The sequence below is a fragment of the Callorhinchus milii genome, unplaced genomic scaffold (assembly GCF_018977255.1).
Source record: "Callorhinchus milii isolate IMCB2004 unplaced genomic scaffold, IMCB_Cmil_1.0 Scaffold3, whole genome shotgun sequence".
NCBI classification, from domain to species: Eukaryota; Metazoa; Chordata; class Chondrichthyes; order Chimaeriformes; family Callorhinchidae; genus Callorhinchus; species Callorhinchus milii.
This window is the reverse complement of record NW_024704744.1, coordinates 45,369,787-45,391,773: the sequence shown is the minus strand read 5'-3', so window position 1 is coordinate 45,391,773 and position 21,987 is coordinate 45,369,787. Positions and strand designations below refer to the sequence as shown.

General features: G+C 41.7%; 2 protein-coding genes across 2 annotated transcripts in view; both read right to left on the bottom strand.

Moving 5' to 3' along the window:
* Positions 1–12,654: 12,654 nt before the first annotated feature.
* LOC103178322 (solute carrier family 35 member D3) lies at positions 12,655–14,496 on the bottom strand. The gene is made up of 2 exons (XM_007892992.2): positions 14,061–14,496; positions 12,655–13,415 (listed from the first exon to the last, which is right to left on the bottom strand). Exons 1-2 carry the CDS (start codon positions 14,494–14,496, stop codon positions 12,679–12,681), a joined length of 1,173 nt encoding a protein of 390 aa, XP_007891183.1. The 3' UTR covers positions 12,655–12,678.
* Positions 14,497–20,941: 6,445 nt separating this feature from the next.
* pex7 (peroxisomal biogenesis factor 7) overlaps positions 20,942–21,987 on the bottom strand; it is a 37,769-nt gene continuing 36,723 nt past the window's right edge. The window contains exon 10 of the mRNA XM_007892993.2: positions 20,942–21,559. Coding sequence (XP_007891184.1) covers positions 21,491–21,559 — 69 coding nt within the window. The 3' untranslated portion in view covers positions 20,942–21,490. The remainder of the gene's footprint in view (positions 21,560–21,987) is intronic.

The window sequence follows — 21,987 nt, the reverse complement described above, 5'->3', positions numbered from 1 at the left end:
AAATGAAGCTCTTCAGATGGGACTTGAAGGAGGCAAGAAAGAGAGCAAGGTGGAGGGATTGCAGGATAGAGTTCCAGAGTGTGTGGCAGAGATGTTGAATGACCGACCGCCAATGATGGGGCGGGAAGTGCGGAGGACCTGAAACAGGCCGATGTCCACTGAGCGGAGGGAGTGGACAGGCTAATATGGGGTTATGAGGTCGGAGAGGTAGGGGCAAGCAAGACAATGGAGGTTCTTGAAGGTAAGAACAAGGGTTTTGAACTTGATTCTCTGAGGAATGGGGAGCCAGTGAAGTTGGGCAAGAACAGGGGTGATAGGGTCCTGGAACCTGGTTTGGGAGAGAACACGAGCTGCAGAGTTCTGAGTAATCTGCAGCTTGTGGAGGGAAGAGTTGGGAAGTCTAGTAAGCAGGCAGTTTGGCGTAGTCAAGCTGGGACGTAATGAAAGAGTGGATCAGAAGACAGCAAAGAAGAAATGCTATATCATCTTCCTGATACTGTAAACTGTGTCAGAGTTACAAACAATAGGGAGAATAGCAAAATGCAGTGCAGCTGTAAGACCAACATGTTGGCGATCTGAATAGTGAAATGTTTAGGACACAAGCAGTTTGTGGTGAACAATTTTACACAACCGAATGAAGACATGGTGATAGTGGCAGGTCGATGTCAATCTGGATATATTTCTTAGTTATCATGGGAATTTCTTTCCAACTCCTGTTAGTGAAACAGCACCACAGCATAAAAAGGTTGTTAAATGAGCAGAGGGGAAGAAACTCTGAACCCTTAAAATTACTATGAATGGGACAGAAGTCTGAGGGAGGCATGGCAATTATTGATTCGCTATATAATCAATCAATAGGATTTGCAAACCAATAATTTCACTATTCCAAAATGTAGAATATTGCAGATGGATATTTAAAAATAAAGTTTAACATTTTTTTGAAAACTTTTTTCAATGTTCAGCATGAAAGAGATTGAAACAACACAAGGAACATGTCAAGGAACTTTTTGTCCGATAATTTCTTTATATTTCTCTGTGTACAACTATTAAAATCAAACATATATCTCAACACAATGAAATACTTTCCTAAACTCTCCGAGAGGAAGTATGATTTAACATCTATTAATATTTTCAAATCACTTCCTAACAAAATTAATTTGTTCTGTCCTGTCTATAGCACAGGATTTTATTGTAAGGGTCTGACCTTAGATTAAAAAGCTAATTTTTATTCATTCCAACAGAAAAGATGTAATATAGTGTCTACATCATACATCATCTTATTATAGAAAAACATTTAAATAGAAGCTGTGTGGAAGGTGAAAAGTTAGGTCAAAAAGAGCTTTAAAGTTGGGGAGGAAGAGAGGAAGCCAGAGGGATGCTTGGATGGAGTTCCAGAGAGCAGGATAGAATGGCTGAGAACTCACTCACTGATGGTTGAGTGGATTGAGCGGGGAACATGAAGCAGGTAGTGTTAGCTGAGCAGCGGGCATGTGGGGCAGTAGGGCTAAGAGTTTGCAGAGATAGGGTGCGCAGAGACCATGGAAGTATTTGAACATGAGGATGAGGATCTTAAATTTGATCCGCTGGAGGATGGGGAGCCAGTGGAGACGAGCAATGATAGTGGTGATGTTTTTTTTGGCACCTGGTGCGAGAGAAGACACAGTCTACAGAGTTCTGGATACATATTACCTGATACTGGGGCTATAATAACTGAAGGCTTGATTGCTGATGGTGAGCAGAGAATGGCAGACTATAGGATTTTTGGACTTTGAAGAGATTTCTCAGATAACTCCTTATAAATGTTAATAAGTCATCAAATGACACTCAGAAAATTGTACACTGAGAAATGGAAAGAAAATAACAATTCTTTGAGGTGCATCCATCCTTTGGATGAGACTTTGAACTGAGGCCCTAACTGCCTGTTCAAGTGGACCTTAAAAGATCTTATGGCACTATTCGAAACGAGCAGGGAGTTTGAAAAGTTAGCCCAATATCCTGGTCAACAATCCCCCAATTCAAATTGGTCATTCACTTCATGGCTGTCTGTGGATCATTGCTGTGCACAAATTGGCTGCCTTGTTCACCTACAAAATACACAGTTACTGCATATTACATTATATCCTGTGAAGCACTTTGGGCTGACCTTCTAATGTGAAAGGCGCTATACCAAATGTAAGAATTATTCTTATCAATACTGCAGGACAAAAGGGCACATGTTCATGGTTGTGAAGGGCAAGTTCAGGACAGAAACAGGAATTCAACAGAGGGTAATCAACAACTGGAACCACATTTTACAGGATCTGAAATGTTGAAGTACTATATATGGTTCACCGCAGTGTTTTACACTCCCAGATCCTGTGTGCTATTGCTTGCAATGCTGCACAGCACAACCCATACTCTCCATGTGAATTCTCCATGTCCCTAATCCTCTCATGGCTGACTCTTTTATCTTACTGTCTTTCTATTTATTTTCTCTTGTGCTCCTTTCTCTCCACTGCTCTCCATCACGTGGAGTTGCTCAATCTGAACAGAAGGACCTATATCACAGATTCATAATGTCACTGACTTCAGATCATCTCAGCACTTATAGTGTCTACTCTTCATTTACCACAGTGCCATTTAGGACAGAGCAAAAATTAGTAACAAAATGCAACTAATATTTTTGAAACAACATGCCAGGAAGTTTCCTTTAGTCAAAGATTGCTGCCGTCCCAACTGGTATTGTGAGCCACGTACTGTTATTCTGCCTGTTCAGGTGGACGTTGAAGATCCAATGGCACTCATCAAAAGGAGAGGAGAGCTTTTCCTGGTATCCAAGCCAATAATTCCCCCCAGTTAAATTGGTTACTCACTTCATGGCTGTTTGTGGGGCATTGCTGTTGGATGGGAGCAGACAGGCTATATGTCCGACCACCAATGGTGGCCAGAGGTCGCTGGACTTCCCGACTCTTCCCTCCACAGGCTGCAAATTATACAACACAAAATTACATTTGTATAGTGCCTTTCACATCAGAAGGACCTCGCAAGACACTGGACAATCAGGGATTTGGACCCGAGCAGGGGGCAGGGGTGTGTGCTTGGGATAAGGGAGGGTGGAGGGCAGGGAGAGTAGGAGGGTGGCTGAAGGCACGGTCGAAGAGGAGGGTCTTGAGATGTACCTTGAAGGAGACAAGGGAGGGAGTGAGCCGAAGGGAACGTGGGATGAAGTTCCAAAGAAATTATTCAGAACTCTGCAGTTTGTGTCCTCTCCCACACTAGGCTCCGCAAATCTATCATCCCCATCCTTGCCAGGCTCCACTGGCTCCCCATCCACCGGACAGAGGATAGAGTTCAGGATGCTTGTCCTCACTTTTAAAGCCCTCCACGGTCTTGCTCCTCCCTATATCTTCAACTTACTAAAACCTTATCACCCCGCCTCCTCCTTCCATTCAGCAGGCTCCACATCCCCCACCCTGTCCACCCCATCATCAGTAGTCAGATCTTCAGCCTCTCTGCCCTCACCCTCTGGAACTCCATCCCACATTCCCTTTGCCTCACCTGCTTCAAGATCCATCTCAAGACGTTGCCTTTGATCGTGCCCCACACCCTTCTTGAAGCCAGCTCGGGTGTAAACCCTCGACTGTCCAGCTCCTTGGGACGTGAAAATTGCTGTGTAAATGCAATTTGTTGTTGTTGTTGAGCTAAGTATAGACCAATCCAAAATGTTCAGGGTTGGTGTGTCCTATATATTTATTAGCAGCCCTTGGGAAGTTGTGATTTTTCAGGTATGTGATACTAATCTCTAAAACTACATGTTCAAAAACTCAATAAAACTTAGCCACTGCTGATTTAGTTTGGAGATTGTGATAAATTGTTGTCTGATCTGATTGCAGTTTGTGGTTATATTTCTAGTCAATCTATAAAAAGGCAGCATTCAAGCAGAGTATTATTTACATACTGGTAACCTGCTAAACTAGCAGCCATGAAGAAACAATCCTCCAGTCAGTGAACGCACCTGCCACCTTGTGTTCAGTAAACATAAATTGCCCAAATCTGCCGATTTTGCTGATAAAATTAAGGCATCTGACTACCTATACTTGAATCATTACTGAAGAATGATTTATAGTTTTAAAAGGCAGAATTAGGGCACTGAATTTGGAATATTTGTGCCTGGATTTTATCGCTTAAACCTTAAGAGTATGGAAGTCATACTCTTACTCTTTAAGAGTATGGAAGTCATACTCTTTGGCTCCCATCAACGTCTTCACTCCTGCGGATCTAAACTCCTCAACCTCCCTGGGCTCTCCCTCAGACTCATCGAACCAGTGCGCACTTTAGACGTCCAGTTCAACCCTCAGATATCCTTCCTCCCCCATATCTAGTCCCTGACCAGGACCTCCTTCTTCCACCTCTGCCACATTGCTCGCCTCTAAACGTACCTTACACCAAAGCCAGCCAAAACCCTCGTGCATGCGTTTGTCACCTCCCACTTGGATTACTCAAACACACTCCTCGCCGATCTCCCCATCTCCACTATTCAAAAAATCCAGTTCATTCAGAAGTCTGCCACCCACATACTGACCCGGACCAAACTCCATACCCACATCTCACCAGTTCTAGTCAGGCTCCACTGGCTCTCCATCACCGAACGGATTGACTTCACACTCGTGTTCAAATCCCTTCACCGCCTGGCACCTCCCTACCTCTCTGACCTCCTCACTCCCCAATCCACCACCCAGCGCCTCCACTCAACTGGCACCGGCCTCTTGCTTGTCCGTCGCAACCTCCACTCCACCATTGGAGGTCGTGCTTTCAGCCACAACACCCCAAACACTCTCCCTCATTCCCTCCGCCTTGCCCCCTCTCTCCCCTTTTTCAAGTCCAGCCTGAAAACCTTCCTTTCCGACCATGATTATGGTCACTTCCCTCCCAACGCCCCCCCATTCAGAGGCAGACTCCTCCATTGTTAAGCGCTCTGAAATGATGCCCTGCGTGGAGGGCGCTATATAAGTGCAAATTGTTGTTAAGGTTCTTGTCTGAATCCAGTGGTAATAGTTGTTGTAGCTCCAGTCACCGCACTCTGCCACTGTATGATCAGCACCAGTTATAGATTTGTTTTAGCACACACTAGTGCAAGTGGTCAGAATTTTAGATGGGGAGTGGGGTGGGAAGGTGACTGAAAGCATGGTTTAAGAAGTGAATCCTAAAATTTTTAAAGATAAGAAGTCATTTGCAGAAAGATGTTCTGTTTGAGTAATTACAGCGCAGGTAATAACTATTAGAAGATTGATGTACTTCAACATTTTCGGGGGATTTTTCTCATTTTAGATTTTTTCCTTTCCTCCCAGAACATGCTGGCCCATTAAAAGGTACAGTTCCCTCAACAACAAATTTGTTGTTGCTATTGTTATTGTACAGTTTCTTGGTTTGTCAAAGTGGCCAGAAATCAAGTGCGCGCCCAAGGTTACCACGGAGAACATAAGACCAGAATTTATTCAGATACTACAAGACAACAGGACAAGAGAACACGAGTTCATTATAGGCTTATTTTGAGACTGACAGCAATAAATACTTATTTATATGGAGGGTAATAAACAGTGTTAACACTCTTCCTGGTTACAGGTTACCAGGAAAAGTGGTAGAGACTAGGTCACTGGATATGGTTATGAAACAGTCTCTTGCCACAATCGGAAGACAGTATTTCAATCCTGTGAAACACCGTTATCACAATGACTGCCTTGTTGACTCCTCAGAACATGATGGATAATAATAACAATGTTTGCATTTGATATAGCGCTTTATCACATCTTTGAAATGTTTCAAAGTGCTTCACAGGATATACAACAACAACTTGCACTTATATAGGCCCTCCACGCAGGATAGTGTCTCAGAGTGCTAAACAGTGGTGGAGCCTGGCTTCGAGCCGGGGAGAAGTGGCCATAATAATAGTAATAATCCTTGCATTTGATATAGCGCTTTTCACGTCTTCTAGACCTCCCAAAGTGCTTCACAGAATATACTATAAAGTGCATTGACTGTATATTTGTGGGCGAACACGGCAGCCAATTGCGCACAGCAATGTTCCACAAACAGTCATGGATTGAAAATGACCAATTTATTATTGTTTTGCTTTTCTGGAGGGATTATTATTAAGCGTGTGAAGTAAGGAAATTTGCCCAAGGTTTCACCCTGCCTGGAATTGAACTCAGGTCTCTCACTTGCAAAGCGAGTGCTCTAACCACTGAGCTAGAGGACTCCACGTAAGCACGGTTGAAGAGGAAGGTTTTCAGGCGGGACTTGAAAGAGGGAGAGAGGGGCAAGGCAGAGGGATTGGGGGAGAGTGTTTCAGAGTTTACGGGGCATAGTGGCTGAAAGCACGACCTCCGATGGTGGGGTGAAGGGAGCGAGGGACGAGCAGGAGTCCATTAGCAGTCGAGCAGAGACACCAGGTGATGGATTGGGGAGTGAGAAGGTCTGAGAGGTAAGAAGGTGCCAGGGAGTGAATGGATTTGAACACAAGTTTGAGGATCTTGAAGTCGATCCGTTTGGTGATGGGACGCAAGTGGAGCCTGGCCAGAACTAGTGAGATAAGAGTATGGAGTTTAGCCCGGGTCAGTATGCAGGCAGCAGGGTTTTGAATGAGCTGGATCTTTTGAATGGTGGAGCTGGGGAAACTGGTGAGGAGTGCGTTGGAGTAATCCAAGCCGGAGGTGACAAACACATGCATGAGGCATATACTGTAAAGTGTAGTGATTGTGTGTTTTGTGGACGAAACACAGCAGCCAATTGTGCACAGCAGTGTCGCACAAACAGTCGTGGATTGTTATTATTATAACCAAATTATTATTATTAATTTGAAGGGATTATTACCCCCAGAAAGGGCTGATGCCAATCGACTAACAAGCGGGTTCCTACTTACTGCTAGGTAAACTGGCGTGCGTGTGGAATAAGGAAACTTCTTGCCTAAGGTTTCACCCTGCCCGGAATCAAACATAGGTCCTCTCGTTTGCGAGGCAAGTGCTCTAACCACTACATTACAGGATACCACATGAGGAGAGGATTGGGGAGAGGGCGGGGGTTCTCGGGGAGAGGGGAAGAGTGTCAGGATAACTGTCCTCATCCTTCTAAGCAACAAACCAAATGCTAAAAGTAAGTAATACAGTATTTTATCAAAAACAATAACAGCATAAAATGTTAAATAATGTTTTGGGAGAAAGTAATCAAATGTAATTCGTGTGGAATTTCTGAGGTTGACTGAGGTTTAATTTCAATTTACTGGGGGATTACTACTCATGCAGAATAATTGTCACTTCATAATCTATCTACAAGGGGTGAAAAATATTATGTTTCATAAAGACTCATGAAGAGCATCCATAATTGGAAGTAACAATGGTGATTTAGGCTAGTGGAGGGATAGATGTTGGTTAAACATTGTGCCAAAGTCAGTGAAGAGGGTGTTTGAACCCCAAATCAGTTAATAATTATCAATTTGTAATCTGTTATGAAATATATTTTCAATCTTATGGTTATCTCTGTGGCCCACATTGATTTAGTCCTGCTTGAAGACAACAGGGAGCCTGTGTCTCATCTCAGGACCTCTGAGAATGTACAGCATAAAGAGAAAGCTACAAATATATCAAAGAGAAAATAAACTATCATAAAATTCTGTATTTCTGAGCAATATGTTCTATCATTAATGTATTTACTATCTAGACAATGCAGTCACTCAGTTTGCAGGTAATTAGAGTTAGGTCTGAAGATCAGCCATGGTCTTATCAAATGGCGGGGCAGGCTCGAGGGGCCGAATGGCCTACTCCTGCTCCTAATTCTTATGTTCTTATGTTTTTGACTGATGATTAAGCTTTTGTGTCCTCTTAGCATCGTTGCAGATTGGACTAAATCAAAGCCATTCCATCCTTCAATTTGCTTACTGTGGAATTTTTCACATGCTTCCATCGTCTCAGTATATGTACTACTATGCACTGTGCTCCATGTGAACTTGAAGATTTTATGCCACTATTAATCTGGACACCTTTGGTATATTGCTATCTGGGAACTGCTTTATAAAAACACCTATAGCCACATCAGGTTTTCTTCAAAGCAAAAAGGGCAAGAAGAACTGTCAACAATATTGAAGATTTTTATCAATTGTTAATTTCAAGAGTAGCCTTTTTGAGAACCCGTGCATTTTGGAGAACTTTTATTCCAATACATAAGCAGAGACACGATTTGTTCAATGTGCATGATATAAAAGGGTTTACAACAAGTGGAAACCAATAACCTCATAATCCACTTTGGGTTTGGGGAAGGTTTGCTTATGAAATGTTTGCTGATCCAATAAATGCTTGATAACTTGACTTTGGCTTAGCTTGTCAGTACCACTTCAGTAGCCATACTGTCAGTATCTCAGCCACATGTACAGTTGGGATGCATGGGATTCTCAGTTTGATTTGGATACTCTTAAGCATGGTAATCGGCTTCCGCATGTGTCAGACACTCAACTGACCCCCCAAAACAAACTCCTGGCCGCTTCCTATGTAAAATGTTAATAAGGGTCTCCACTTTACTTGTCATTCCACTTAACATGTAACTAGTCACATTATAGAAATTCTTGTCAGTACTTACAATGTAAAATTGAAAACTCATTCTATAAAATGGCTTCCCGCCCTATCCTGTGAGTGGCATGGGCGCTTGGCAGACATTGGGCGTACATGCTCAGATGCATTGTAGAGGCCTCTGGCCTATTGGAAGGCAGCTACTGTGGTTTCCCATCCCATCTCCTGCCTTTGTGGAGTCCTGCAGCTCAATGGTTAGAGCACTCGCCTTGCAAGCGAGACACCTGGGTTCAATTCCAGGCAGGGCGAAACCTTGGGCAAGTTTCCTTACTCCACACGCCTGATAATAATCCCTCCAAACAACAGAAACAATGATAAATTGGTCATTTTCAATCCACGACTGTTTGTGGGACACTGCTGTGCGCAATTGGCTGCCGTGTTTTGCCCACAAATATACGGTCAATTCACTTTCCAGCATATTCTGTGAAATGCTTTGAGACAGCTAGAAGACGTGAAAAGCGCTATATCAAATGCAAGGATTACTATATTTTTTATTATTTCTTGTTTGATAGAATCCAAACCCACAAATATGAAATCTTTTGTAAGCAAAACTAGAGACTGCTGGTTGTGATTTTCTAGGTGTTGTCTGCTGCTCTGGGCAAGTCAGTGTAACAAATCAATTTGTTATAGTGGCATGTATAAAAGGCTCAGCTCAAAATGTAATTAATGAATCTATACATTGGTCAAGTTACCCAATTGTATATGCTTCTGGGCAGCTAACTGACTAAAGTAACAAGAACTGCCAATAACTGGGAACTGATCAGATAAACTGAAAAATGTGTGACCCCAAACCATCTCCTAAGTGAGAGAGAAGGGAGCAACCAAGTAACAACAGTGAATGTGCAACAAACCAGAAATGCTCCCAATTAAAAGGATTCAACTAGAAATATGAAGTTTGAGTTTTAAATATCAAAAATCCAAAGATAAATGATATACCAAACACAGTTAAAGTGAGCTAATGAACAAAGCAATTTGGGATCGTAATTGCAGTTGAGCTTTGCTTCCTTTGACAAAAGCAAGAAGAAGGCAACATGAAATTCAATTAACCCATCCCAAAAGGGATTCAGATAAAGAAGGTCCTTCACTTCAATTGTCCTTATCCTTCCAGAACACCCACCCTTCCATTCTCCGATCACAGCAATAAGCTTTTTTAAATGAGTCCAATATCACAACTTGAACCATCCTTTCTGGCAACCTTGTTCCAGTTGTTAATTACTTTCTGGTTAAAGTATTACTTCCTTGCCTCTGTCCTGAAATTGGGCTTTGGAACTCTAAACCGATGCCTTCTAGTTCTGCTGCCTTGCCATATCTAAAAGTAAATTAATGAGGACATTTTGCTCAGAAAAGTTCATGTAACCTTGCGATGGACAATCTGGATAGCTAAGCACTTTGGAGGTGGAAAGAGGGCAAAACGCTTAACTCTTTAGAGATCCCCCACTCTCCTCACACATACACACAAAATGTGGTTATGTAACATTTTGTAAATTCTACTGAAAAGTCCTTGGATTAAAGCCAGTCTATGCAGTAATAAAGTGTGGATCATTTGTTTTCAATGATACTGAAGTATCCAAAATCAATATTTGAAATTCAAGCAGTTCAGTGAAGCATATGATCCTATATCATAGAATAGAATAATGATTCGGAAATTCATAGCCTCCTCAAGGATTTTAGGGATCAGCTGCTCATAAGGCACTCAGAGGATATATAGAGTTAAATAATGGCCATGATAGAAAATTATCATTACCGATTTTTAAGAACTGTTTAGCACGTATAGTTAATTTGAGAGAAAGAGATAGAAGATAATCATGTTTTATTTAAACACTGCAGCCAAAGTCCACTGAACAGCAGTAAGACCAGGAGCCAATTAAAGATTTAACCTACAGAACACAACTTCATTTTTGAAGTTTTTGTTCGTGGCACAATAATATTATTATTATTATTATGTGAAAGAATAAGATGCTTCATAACATCCCATAACAGTGAACATTAATAAAGAGAACCAATCGAAAGCAACACATTTATTTAAAAAGGGCAATTTCAATTATTGCAAAGCCGAAGGCATAATGCCACAATAGTAAAGCAATGAAGGTAAGTAGAGTGTTAAATCGTATCATTTCCTGATCTCAACCACAGTAACAATTGGAACATAACAATTGGTTTCAATGCCTCTGGGTTAGGAAAGGATGCATCAAACAGTTTCCATAGTTTATCACTTCCCATTGACCGATGCTGGAAAGTGCACATATGTTGAATGTCAGTTGAGATCAGTATCAAGCTGAACTGTGATACTGCTTCCCACACACTCTCTCCTCCCTCCTCCACCCCTTCTCTTCCCTCCACTGCTCCCTCCTTTCCCCTAACCCCCACACCTGCCCTCCATGGCTGAACAACCTGCCAGCACTCATTGTGTAGGTTCACAAATGAGAAATGGTCATTTGGGCAAGGTCTCGGAGGGCTGCTGGTACTTGTGGACTGTACATCAACAGAGTCAGTGTCTTCGGGGAAGAAAATAGGAGAAAATTGGAATTGGAAACAACACAAAATCGAAGCATTCTACAAATGCTGCATTTTCTGTATGCAGTGCACTTTTTAAATATACTTCATGCGTAATATTGCTTAAAGATTCAATCAAAACAAACACATAGGGACATACGTAAGAGGCACAAGTACGCCAGGACACTTACATTCACTCGTCTGTTTTTTCACCACATTGAACATGAAACCATTCTCTCATTCAATCAATGACTGAATTCGCTCATGCTCCATGTTGCGAAAAAACAGTGTGTGTGTGTGCCTGCATGCACATGCATGCACATTGTTTTATAAAAACCTCTTCTTTAATACTTTTCTTTGTAAGTTCCATATAATTCACCTGAAAATTAAATTATTTAAAAAGTAGCAGATTTCGCACAAAATGGCATATTTGTTCATATTCACATTCATAAAATCATGAATGATTTTAGAGGATAAATAGAGAAGGACAACATCCACTGATTAGTGATTCAGTAATAAAGGGGCATAAAGTGAAGACTTATCACCAGGAGACATAAGGAGTGAGGCTGGAAGAATGTTTTGATATGAGTGTTATTAGAATGTGAAATCTCCAATGACACAATTGAATGATTACAAGCTAGTAATCTTAAACAGTTAAAATGAGATGATGCTGCATAAACATTATCTGACCCCAAAATGATTCAGCATCTATTGTTTGGACTTATTTTACTGAGGACAGTTGGGACAGTAACTTCCTTACAATGAATGAGGCTTCCTGAATGATTAACCACTATTCACCATACCTTCTCCAGTCCTGATATGCAAGCAGTTGTCAGAAATAGCTCAATATATATTATATCATTTATATAAGTGTCTGTTAAAAAATAATTTAGCTTAAAATACTAAACATCTCTGTTTTCCTCTTTTCAACAACACATTGCATTTATATAACACCTCTCACATTGGGAGGTCATCCTAGGGTGCTGGACAGTTGAGGATTTGCACCCAAGGTGGGAGTTGGATTAGGGAGGGTCCAAGGGGGTGGGGGTGGGAAATGACCGAAGGCACAGTCAAAGAGACTGGTCTTGAGATGGACCTTGAAGGAGACGAGGGAAGGGGTGAGGAAAAGAGACTCCCGGATGGAGTTTCAGAGAGTGGGGACAGAACGCCTGAAGGCCCGACTGCTGATGGTGGAACAGGCAGACCAGGGGGCATGAAGCAGCCAGTGCCTGTTAAGCAGACAGAGCGGTGGGTTGATAGGGTTTTACAAGGTCACAGAGGTAGGTGGGGCAAGACCATGGAGGGATTTAAAAGTGAGGACGTGGATCTTGAACTCAATCCTCTGGGGGATGGGGAGCTGGGCGAGGGTGGGGGAGATAGGCTAGCAGATCCTAGTGCGGAGGAACATTAATGCTGAGCCTCAGATTCCTGGTCATGCATTCTTGACCATTTCTGTCAGAAATGAGTGAGATCAAAGTGACCTGAAATGTTAAACAATACAACAATCTCAAATGACTTTATGAAGTCAATGACCCTATTCTGGGTCCAATATTATATCTTCATCAACTTGAGGAAAAGTGAGATCTTCATCTCATTCAGATTCATGAACTAAGGAATCTTTTTTGAAGAAACGTACATTCCTTAGTAACCTCCAGACACCCACATAGTTCTCAGTCACTAGGTTGCTCTGGGGGTCAGTCTGTGCTGTGGGCAGGGTCCCATTCTCCACAACACTGTGGCTGGGATTCTCCTGTAGTTCATGCATTTGGGGGGTGGTTGCTGGAGACTTGATCTGCTCCTCCTCGTCCTCCTTGGTTAATTGTTCCAAGTCATCATAGTTCTTCTGCATCCTAGTCTCATAGTACTTGACCACACAGTAGAACACGGAGCCCACAGTGTTGACTACCACGCCGGCTATGAAGAGGGAAGTGGGTTCAACGTCTCTGAAAGCCACCATGCCCACAGTAATGGTGGCGATGCTCTTCACCACCCCGACGAAGCTGGTGGTGACGGCAGAGTTGATGTAGGTGCAGTGCAGGGTGGTGAAGTTCATAAGGCAGCCGATCAGAATGCAGAAGACAACGGTGCAGGGGACGGCGGGGTCTTGCCAGCCCGGGAAGGACCAGATGTGGATGGCATCCAGGCTGGCAAAGGTGCCGATCAGCAGCAGTGGAGAGGCGGTGACAGCGATGGTGTACTGGGCGGTTAGGGGGCCATAGGTGCTCTCACTGCCTACTTTCTGTATCACCACCAGGTAAGCGGCATGAACCAGCACCGCCAACACCCCGGTCACATAGCCCAGAGTTTCCCCGGTCAGGTCACCAGCTCCTGCACAAAAAAACACACACATCAGGTCACACAGAAATGTCAGGCTAACACTGTGGTTAAGTGGTTATGTGGAACACTTTGGGGAAACCTCAAAGCCAATAGAATCGCGATTCGACCCAAACAGCAATGGGACCAAATGTATCTTTATAGTTCATCAATCTATTCTTAAACAAGAATAAAAACAGTGATAAGGAGTACATTTCAACAATAGAAATTACTTCCAGAGCATTGGAAAATCCCAACAGTGTATGTATATATACATATATATATGTATATAGGAAGAGAATATTTATGTATATACTGTATTCAAAAATAGTGGTGTTCAGAACATATTTCAGTGGAACAGTTAGAAGCTTCTCGCAAATGTAATAAGGCCCTGAAAGGAATCAGACTGCTAAAAGCATGTGTTGAAGCATCCAAAACTTTGCTTTGATATTTGTGTGTATATTTGGTTAGACTTTTATGTCAGGTTATTAACGCCTGGTCAGCAGAGAGGGCACCAATCCCAAGTTGCATTGTCACCTGCATCGTATCAACTATCGATTTATATTATAAATATACATGATATATAATATAACATGTTGCAGTGATAAGAGAACATCGCAAAGACCTGCCCAGTTTTGGGGGGGACTGTAGAGTACTGACCTGCCAGCAGTGCTCCACACGTAGTGAGGAGAACAGCTGAGATGACCCCGATGGAGGGAACACCGTTCTTGAGAACCAAAACGCCTATCACTAAAGTGACGAGAGGTAAACAGCGTTTGAAGACCACGTACATCGGAAGGCTGAGCCCCCGGAGTGACCAGAGGGTCAGGCTGGACTGCAGGGTGGACAGGAGGGTGACTCCGGCAAAGGCTTTGGCCAGACTGCAGCTGTACGGTGGCACGTCTATCCTCCCCATCCTCCTGAGCAGCTCCAGGGTGAGAGCCGCGGTGCTGCTGGTCAGGCACTGCACCAGGGTCAGGAAGGTGAAATTGTATCTGGAAATGAGGAGCTTGAGCAGGATATTGAGAGACCCGGAGAAGACCCCGTGAGCCACTGCCACTGAGATGCCGAGCACACGGCCCCTGCAAAGCTGCATTTTGGTCCAGGTGTTTAGTTTCACGCAAAAGCCCAGGGATCAGTCACTACACCGAGAGCCCGCAGCCTGCAGGGACCCAGCTCTCCCACTCTCTGCGTGAAACTTTCATTCATCAATCTGCAGAGGCGGGGAGCTGTGCGTGTGTGTGCGTGTGTGTGTGTGGGAGGGGGTGGGGTGGGGGGGGGGGGGGGGGACACCAGAGCACAAAGCGATCAATAAAACAATTTATTAATCGTTGCGCATTTCAGCTGTTGCAAAGCCAACTCTCTTGAAAAAAACACACACACACACACTCCGGAACTGCTGAGGCATTGGGTTAGCAGCAGCTGAGTCTGCAGCTTGACATGTAGCTAATAAAGTAAGTACTGTGCACTTGATGTTCTTACTATTCATTTCGCCCATGTATTGCTGATCTGGTAGTGAGCCGCTGCCAGGGGTCTCCAGTGCCTCTCATAAACCACCAATCCAGGACATCATCCACTTACATATAAACCTTGACGCTGTCCAAATTGACATCACTTCTATTTCTTTTAAAAAAAAACTTGCCCTTTGAATAAATGAGTGTTGCAATTCCAAGACAACCCCACAATATTTCCCGGTGCAACACCCTACCGCTTGCACCCATCTGACATCAACCAGATAGAATGGACCTGGAGCACATCAGTGGAAAGAGTTATTGTGATTTAAGAAAGGGCTCTATACACTGAGCCGAGGGCCAATGTGAATCTGAGAATGTTGTAAACAGAGTGGATTTCCTCTCACAGGGAGAAGTTATTGGTATTAATAAGAACATAAGAATTAGGAGCAGGAGTAGGCCATTCGGCCCCTCGAGCCTGCCCCGCCATTCGATAAGATCATGGCTCATCTATTCTAACTCCACCTACCTGCCTTATCCCCATATCCCTTAATCCCTTTATCCACAAGAAATCTATCAATCTGTCTTGAATATGTTCGAGGACAGAGCATCTACAGCCCTTTGGGGTAGAGAATTCCATAATTTCACTACCCACTGAATGAAGACATTTTTCCTCAACTCAGTGTGAAAGGGCTTTCCCCTAATTTTAAGACTGTGATCCCTGGTTATAGTTTTTCCAACCAGGGGAAAAGGTCTCTCACTATCTATTCTGTCGTGCCCCTCAGTAATCTTGTAGGTTTCTATAAGATCAACTCTCATTCTTCTATATTCTAGAGAATATAGGTCTAAATTGCTCAACCTATCCTCATGACTCATCCCCCTCATCCCAGGTACCAACCTGGTGAATCTACGTTTTACCCCCTCCAAGGCGAGTACATCCTTTCTTAAATAAGGAGACCAAAACTGCACACAATACTCCAGGTGCGGTCTCACCAGGGCTCTATACAGTTGCAGCAAGACTTCCCTACTCTTATATTCTAACTCTTTTGTAACAAATGCCAACATACCGTTAGCCTTCCTAATTGCTTGCTGTACCTGCAAACTAACTTTTTGTGACTGGTGAACAAGGATAATAATAATTATTATTATTATTTGCTATAGTGCCTTAACACGTCTTATCACGTCTTCGAGACATCTTAAAGTACTTCACAGAATATACTGTAAGGTGAATTGACTGTATATTTTCTGGGTGAAATGCGGCAGCCAATTGCGTAAAGCAGTGTCCTACAAACAGTTGTGGATTGAGTGACCAAATTATCTTTTTATTTTGAAGGATTACCCCAGGAAAAATGATCTGCCAATTGACTAACAACTGGGTTCCTACTTACTGTTAGGCAAACAGATGCATGTGGAATACCAAACTTTCACAATGTTTCGCCCTTCCCAGGAATCAAACTCAGGTTCTCTCGCTTGGGAGGTGAGTGCTCTAACCACTAGCCATGGGAATCCATTAATATCTAACCTCCAGAGGGATTAGATGTAAAATATTTTGTACCTAGTATAACACCACAAATGGAAACAGCAACAACAATAAATTGCAGTTATATATCGCCTTTCAAGTTGGAAAGCAAATGAATATATCATACTCTTCAAATATAATTGCAATGCAGACTAAAGTTAAATCCTGATGATTTCAATAAATTAACTGAGACCGGCCAATGTGTGTATTGGATCATAAAGATCCCACAGCCTTAGTGAATGGAAGAAAATCCACAATGAACACCTAGTACAAGGTGGCGCTTAACCAGCACTGTATCAATGGTTATGTTTATTTTAAACTTAAGAGCACACACACTTGTATTAAAAACAAAGTCAAATGTTTAACCTTTAATGTTTCCACCAAAAAGTATAATTTATACACACGTTTTTGAGTTTCAGTTCCCTGCATTGAAAAGAAAGGGATGTTTGGAAACCAAATTATAACTTGCAGTGACTACACCATATTAAAAGCAACACGACGGTATATTCGTCTCAGTTTCCAACTTGCATTTTTGTCATCCACCACTATGCCTATACTTGCAATTTCATTGCTTCATGTGGAGATCGTGAAGCTCTCATTCTCACTCCAAACGTGTCACATACTTCGCGAATAATTTCACAAGCTTGAATTAAATCTATAAGACTGATGGGCTGCCCCATTTCTCACAAATTAATGTTTGAGCTGCTGCAAGGTCAACACCTGTTTTGTACAGTATTTTCCATTGATTTATTTTAGTGACCCACAATGGACACTGCAAACACATGTTGAAGGAAACAATTTAGTGCAATCTTGTTACAAAGAGGTAACCCTGGAGGTTTGTGAATCTGTGTAATCTTGAAAAACACTGACTGAATTTCTCCTGATGAATTATTGTGAGATAGGTGCTAACTCTCAATAAAGAATTCTATTCCTTACCAATAATGTCTAGCTCCTTTCCCCTTTTGCTGGGCATATTTAACCCATGAAAACCTGATGATAATCCCTCAAGAAAAAAAACAATAATAAATTGGTCATTTCAATGCATGACTGTTTGCAGGAAACTGCTGTGCGCAATTGGCTGCATTTCACCCACAAATATACAGTCAATTCACTTTACAGTCTATTCCGTGAAGCACTTTGAGACATCTAGAAGACGTGAAAAGCGCTATATCAAACTCAAGGATTATTATTATTATTAAAACACTGTTGCTGTGAATCACACTTTAAAGTGGACAGATGAGAGGAATTTCAGGGGTATGATTGCTAGGCACATGCATAGTAACCTGCACAGGTGCAGAGAAAGTCTCAATTGTAATAACCAGACTTGGGAAGCCAACCTCTCCCAGAAATTTGGTAATTTCTACTGCAATGTTTTGTATCTTTATTGCAGGGAACCAAGGACACAGGTAAACTCTCAGAATCCAAGTATATATTTTTGTTTCACCATGGCCTCAGGGATCTTTCAAACCTTCACTCTAAAGTTACTTTCACAGTGTATGAATAAGGGACTTGCATTTTCATAGTACCTCAATAAATCGGCTTGATACAACCACTTGATTTAGCTACGGGGTATCCTTGTGTTCAGAATGCCAGATGTTGACCAAAGAGAACTCAAGCTCTATTTTGTTTAAACATCTCTAGCTCTGTGTCAGAACCAAAGAGGAGCTTAGTTTTAGATTTAAGGTGCTCCCAGAAACAAACCTGCAAGTTTGTCACTTGGTATCCTAACATTCTGTTTGAATGTGGAGAAAATAAAACAAGATACAAACACAAGAATCCGTGTGCTGCACTGCACGTCAGTGTATTTGTTTGCATTTTAATAATTTAGCTTTTCTCCCCATCCAATTAACTTACTCCATTGTTCATAATGCTTCTATCAATGAAGGTTTATTCTGTTTTCGCACATCTGATTGTCTTTATTTGTGCGTGTGCACACAATTGATGTGGTAAATGCATTGTCCGGTGAACAACTTTACAAAACAATGAAAGACTTTGTGACAAGATCCTGGGACGTCAAAGATGCGTCATAATAGTTCACTAAAAAAAACACTAAATTGCGCAGCCCATATTTTTCAATTTAATAAATGTTAGACTCTTTTGAAGCCTGTGCAGTTGGAGTAAACTGCTGATAATATGACATAGTCTAAATGTACAAGGAAAAGCTTATAGATTTTCCAAATTGTTTTCTACAAATGTAATTATAAAACGGCACAGAACTTGAGATAGTTAATCAATGATCACACTATCACCCTGAGTTAATTCTAATGGCACAGCACTTGGTCCATATTCCACTACCCTATCACCAGAACCAGTTTGGATGTGCTCACTGTCCTACTTTTTTGGTTGTTTTGCACCATACAGTTATAAATGTGAAGATACCTGTTATAACAGTATTTCCACAAGTTTACTTATAGACAAGAGTAAAGCAGTAAATATTGATCAACTTTCCACTCTGAAAATGTTTCTTTCTAGAAATACTGCCATTTAATCTAAATACTGAGTCAGAAAAAAATCGGCTTGGACTTGCTCATTTCCTAGACTGTAACTGAAGGGTGCAACAGATTTGGAGGACAATAGCATTGCTAACTCTATACTTCACAGTTTAAGAGTGCAGCAATCACTTTCAGCAGGTTAAATCTTGAATCTCAGTGATATCATTTTACTCTTCAAGTATATAGCAGTAATTATGCATCAAAGTATAAAACGTGTTTTCCTCTAAAGCATTAACCCTTATGTTTGGAGTTAAAAAGGGCAATTTCAGGACAAATACCCAGAAGGATTTTTCTTTATCCAGAGGGTAATCAATGACTGAAACAGATTGCCAGGAAGAGTGGTTGAGACCAAGACACCGATCTCATTTTTTAAAAAAGTTAATGTTACGATGGGAAGACAGTAGGGTGGATATTCTGGAAGGATGAGAACAGATGGGCCAAAGGGCCCATTCATCCAAACCCATCTTGTGATCATGTAACTTGAACCTGGCTCATCAGCAGGACCTTGAAGGGCAGACAACTCACTAGGGGCAGGGAGTCATCCCACTCAACTCCTGTTAACCCTGCAGGGAAAAGCCCTAACGGGTAGGGTGGCCCTAGCTGGAGTTAATTCTAATAGCACAGCACTTGATGTTGCTTTCTGGCAAGCTATGCAGTTTTAGCTGGTTAGACTCCAGGGGTACCCCCAACACACACTCTGGGGTTTCACAAGCCTTGGCTCTTGCTAACCTGAGCCTAATACTTTCCAGAATTAGGTAAGCAGGATATGTCCCTCCAGGGAGAGAGTGTGCATATCATTAAAACAATCTATCTCTGGGATTTCCATGTGTAGATGGGATGCATGGCAATCTCAGCTTGGTTTGGATACTCTTAAGCATGGTGATGGGTTTCCGCCTGGGTCAAACACCCATGTAACGTCTAACAGGTCGAAGGAAATTTCCAGCCGCCAAGGCCAAACATTTTTAAAAAAAATTTCAGATCACAGCTTGAACCAAATGTGGATTTTAAAATAATAAAAATGACTCAGATGTTAGGAGCTTTGTTATTTTAACCCTCCACAAATATGCAAAACTATAAAGAAGAATAAATAATTGCCTTACTCTATTTACTCATTCTCTCCTTTGGTTTACTTTTATTACTTTAGCTTTATTTTGTCCCTATCAATTTTTTTAACACATTTTATAGTTTTAGTAAGTTTAACTTACTCTTTAGGACACTGCGGCATAAAGACGGCAACAGAAAGATGAATGTGGCTTGAGTTTACATCGATTTAAACTCACTAACTATATTCAAATGTACCACAGAAGGCAAATTAAAATAAAAACTTATAAACCTTGCATTTGGTATAACATCTTTCCCATCGGGAGGATGTCTCAAAGCACTTCACAGCATATATTGTAAAGTGTAGTGACTGTGTATTTGTGGGCAATACAATTGCAAATATGTGCACAGCAACATCCCACAAACAGCTGTAAAGTAAATGATCAATTTTAATTGGGGGAACTGTTGACTACAAAACCAGAAGGAACTCCCTTCTCCATTTGAATAGCGGCATGGGGTCCCTGAAGTCCACTTGAACAATAATAATAATCCTTGCATTTGATATAGCGCTTTTCACGTCTTCTAGACGTCTTAAAGCGCTTCACAGAATAGACTGTAAAGTGAATTGACTGTATATTTGTGGGCGAAATGCGGCAGCCAATTGCGCACAACAGTGCCCCACAAACAGTCAGAAGGATTTCGGTTTATAATAATAATAATAATCCTTGCATTTGATATAGCGCTTTTCACGTCGGGAGGACGTCCCAAAGCGCTTCACAGAACACACTGTAAAGTGAATTGACTGTATATTTGTGGGCGAACGCGGCAGCCAATTGCGCACAGCAGTGTCCCACAAACAGTTGTAGATTGAAAATGACCAATTTATTATTGTTTTTGGTTTTGGAGGGATTATTATTAGGTGTGTGGAGTAAGGAAACTTGCCCAAGGTTTTGCCCTCTGCCTGGAATTGAACTCAGGTCTCTCGCTTGCAAAGCGAGTGCTCTAACCACTGAGCTACAGGACTCCACAATCATCTCATTATTATCATCTCATTTGAAGGATGGCACCTCCAACAATGCAGCACTCCCCTCGCACTGTACTGACTTGGCAGCTTTGAATCTAAAGTCCCAATGTGTGGTTTCGAACCAACAAACTTCTGACTCGGAGGTGAGAGTGCTAACTGAGCCAAGCTGACTCACAAAGTTATATTGACCCCATATAACTAAAATAGATTTTTATATAAAAAAATCTGCTGGGATTAGTCTCCCCCAATTCCTTCCTGTTATGCTCTGTAATATGTACAGATAAAACTAAATTTATTTCATTGTACCATTTCCTTAGACTTTATGGTCATTTAAATCATTTAGAACTATATTAAAATGATTGCTCTCCTTTCCCAAGTGCAATTGATCCACAGATGCAGAAACACATAAACTTATTTTCCCGTCTGAATCCGTAATATTCATCAATTTGTTGAAGATGGTAGATTTCTTTGTGCGAATGTCAAGTTCCTGGGTCTTTACACTCAAAGAAAAAAATCAATCTTTTCCTAGACATGTTGTTCTAGGTCTTCCTGTGAGATCAAGTTTAATGACCAACTGTGAGGCAAGCTGGGGTATAGGTCTTCACAGTTTCATCCCAAGCACAGTCTGCAACCTGCAATCAGCAGAAAAACTTTGAATTAGCAATTATTTTCATCGATGCACACTGTTTACATAATTGCAACATAATTAAGAAGAATTCAAGTGATGGTAAATATTATAAAGTTACGAAAGGATATAAAGAAGCTAAAATATCAGGTTAGGAACTTGAGTTCACAAGATTGGTTTGGATGAAAAAGGCCCCTCTTATCTCATCCCTCCAGACACACCTACCCTACAATACTCCTGTGACAGCATCAAGCTACTATTTAAACGAGTCCAGTGTACTGGCCTTCAACCATCCTTCCTGCAACCTATTATTTAGCAAAATTGTTATGTCCCCTTTTGAAACTAAATATTGTATTTTAAATTTTTTTTGTGCTTTCCACGTCAAGTGGAGTGGTACAACTCCAGGTTTAATGGCATCAATTTGATTTTGTGGCG

Bases quoted from the DNA above. Each gene is read 5' to 3' on its own strand.
- LOC103178322 (XM_007892992.2), bottom strand. From the start codon at position 14,496: ATGCAGCTTTGCAGGGGCCGTGTGCTCGGCATCTCAGTGGCAGTGGCT. The intron at 13,416-14,060 runs GTCAGTACTCTA...TTTTTTGTGCAG, and splicing joins GTGTGGAGCACTGCTGGCAG to GAGCTGGTGACCTGACCGGG.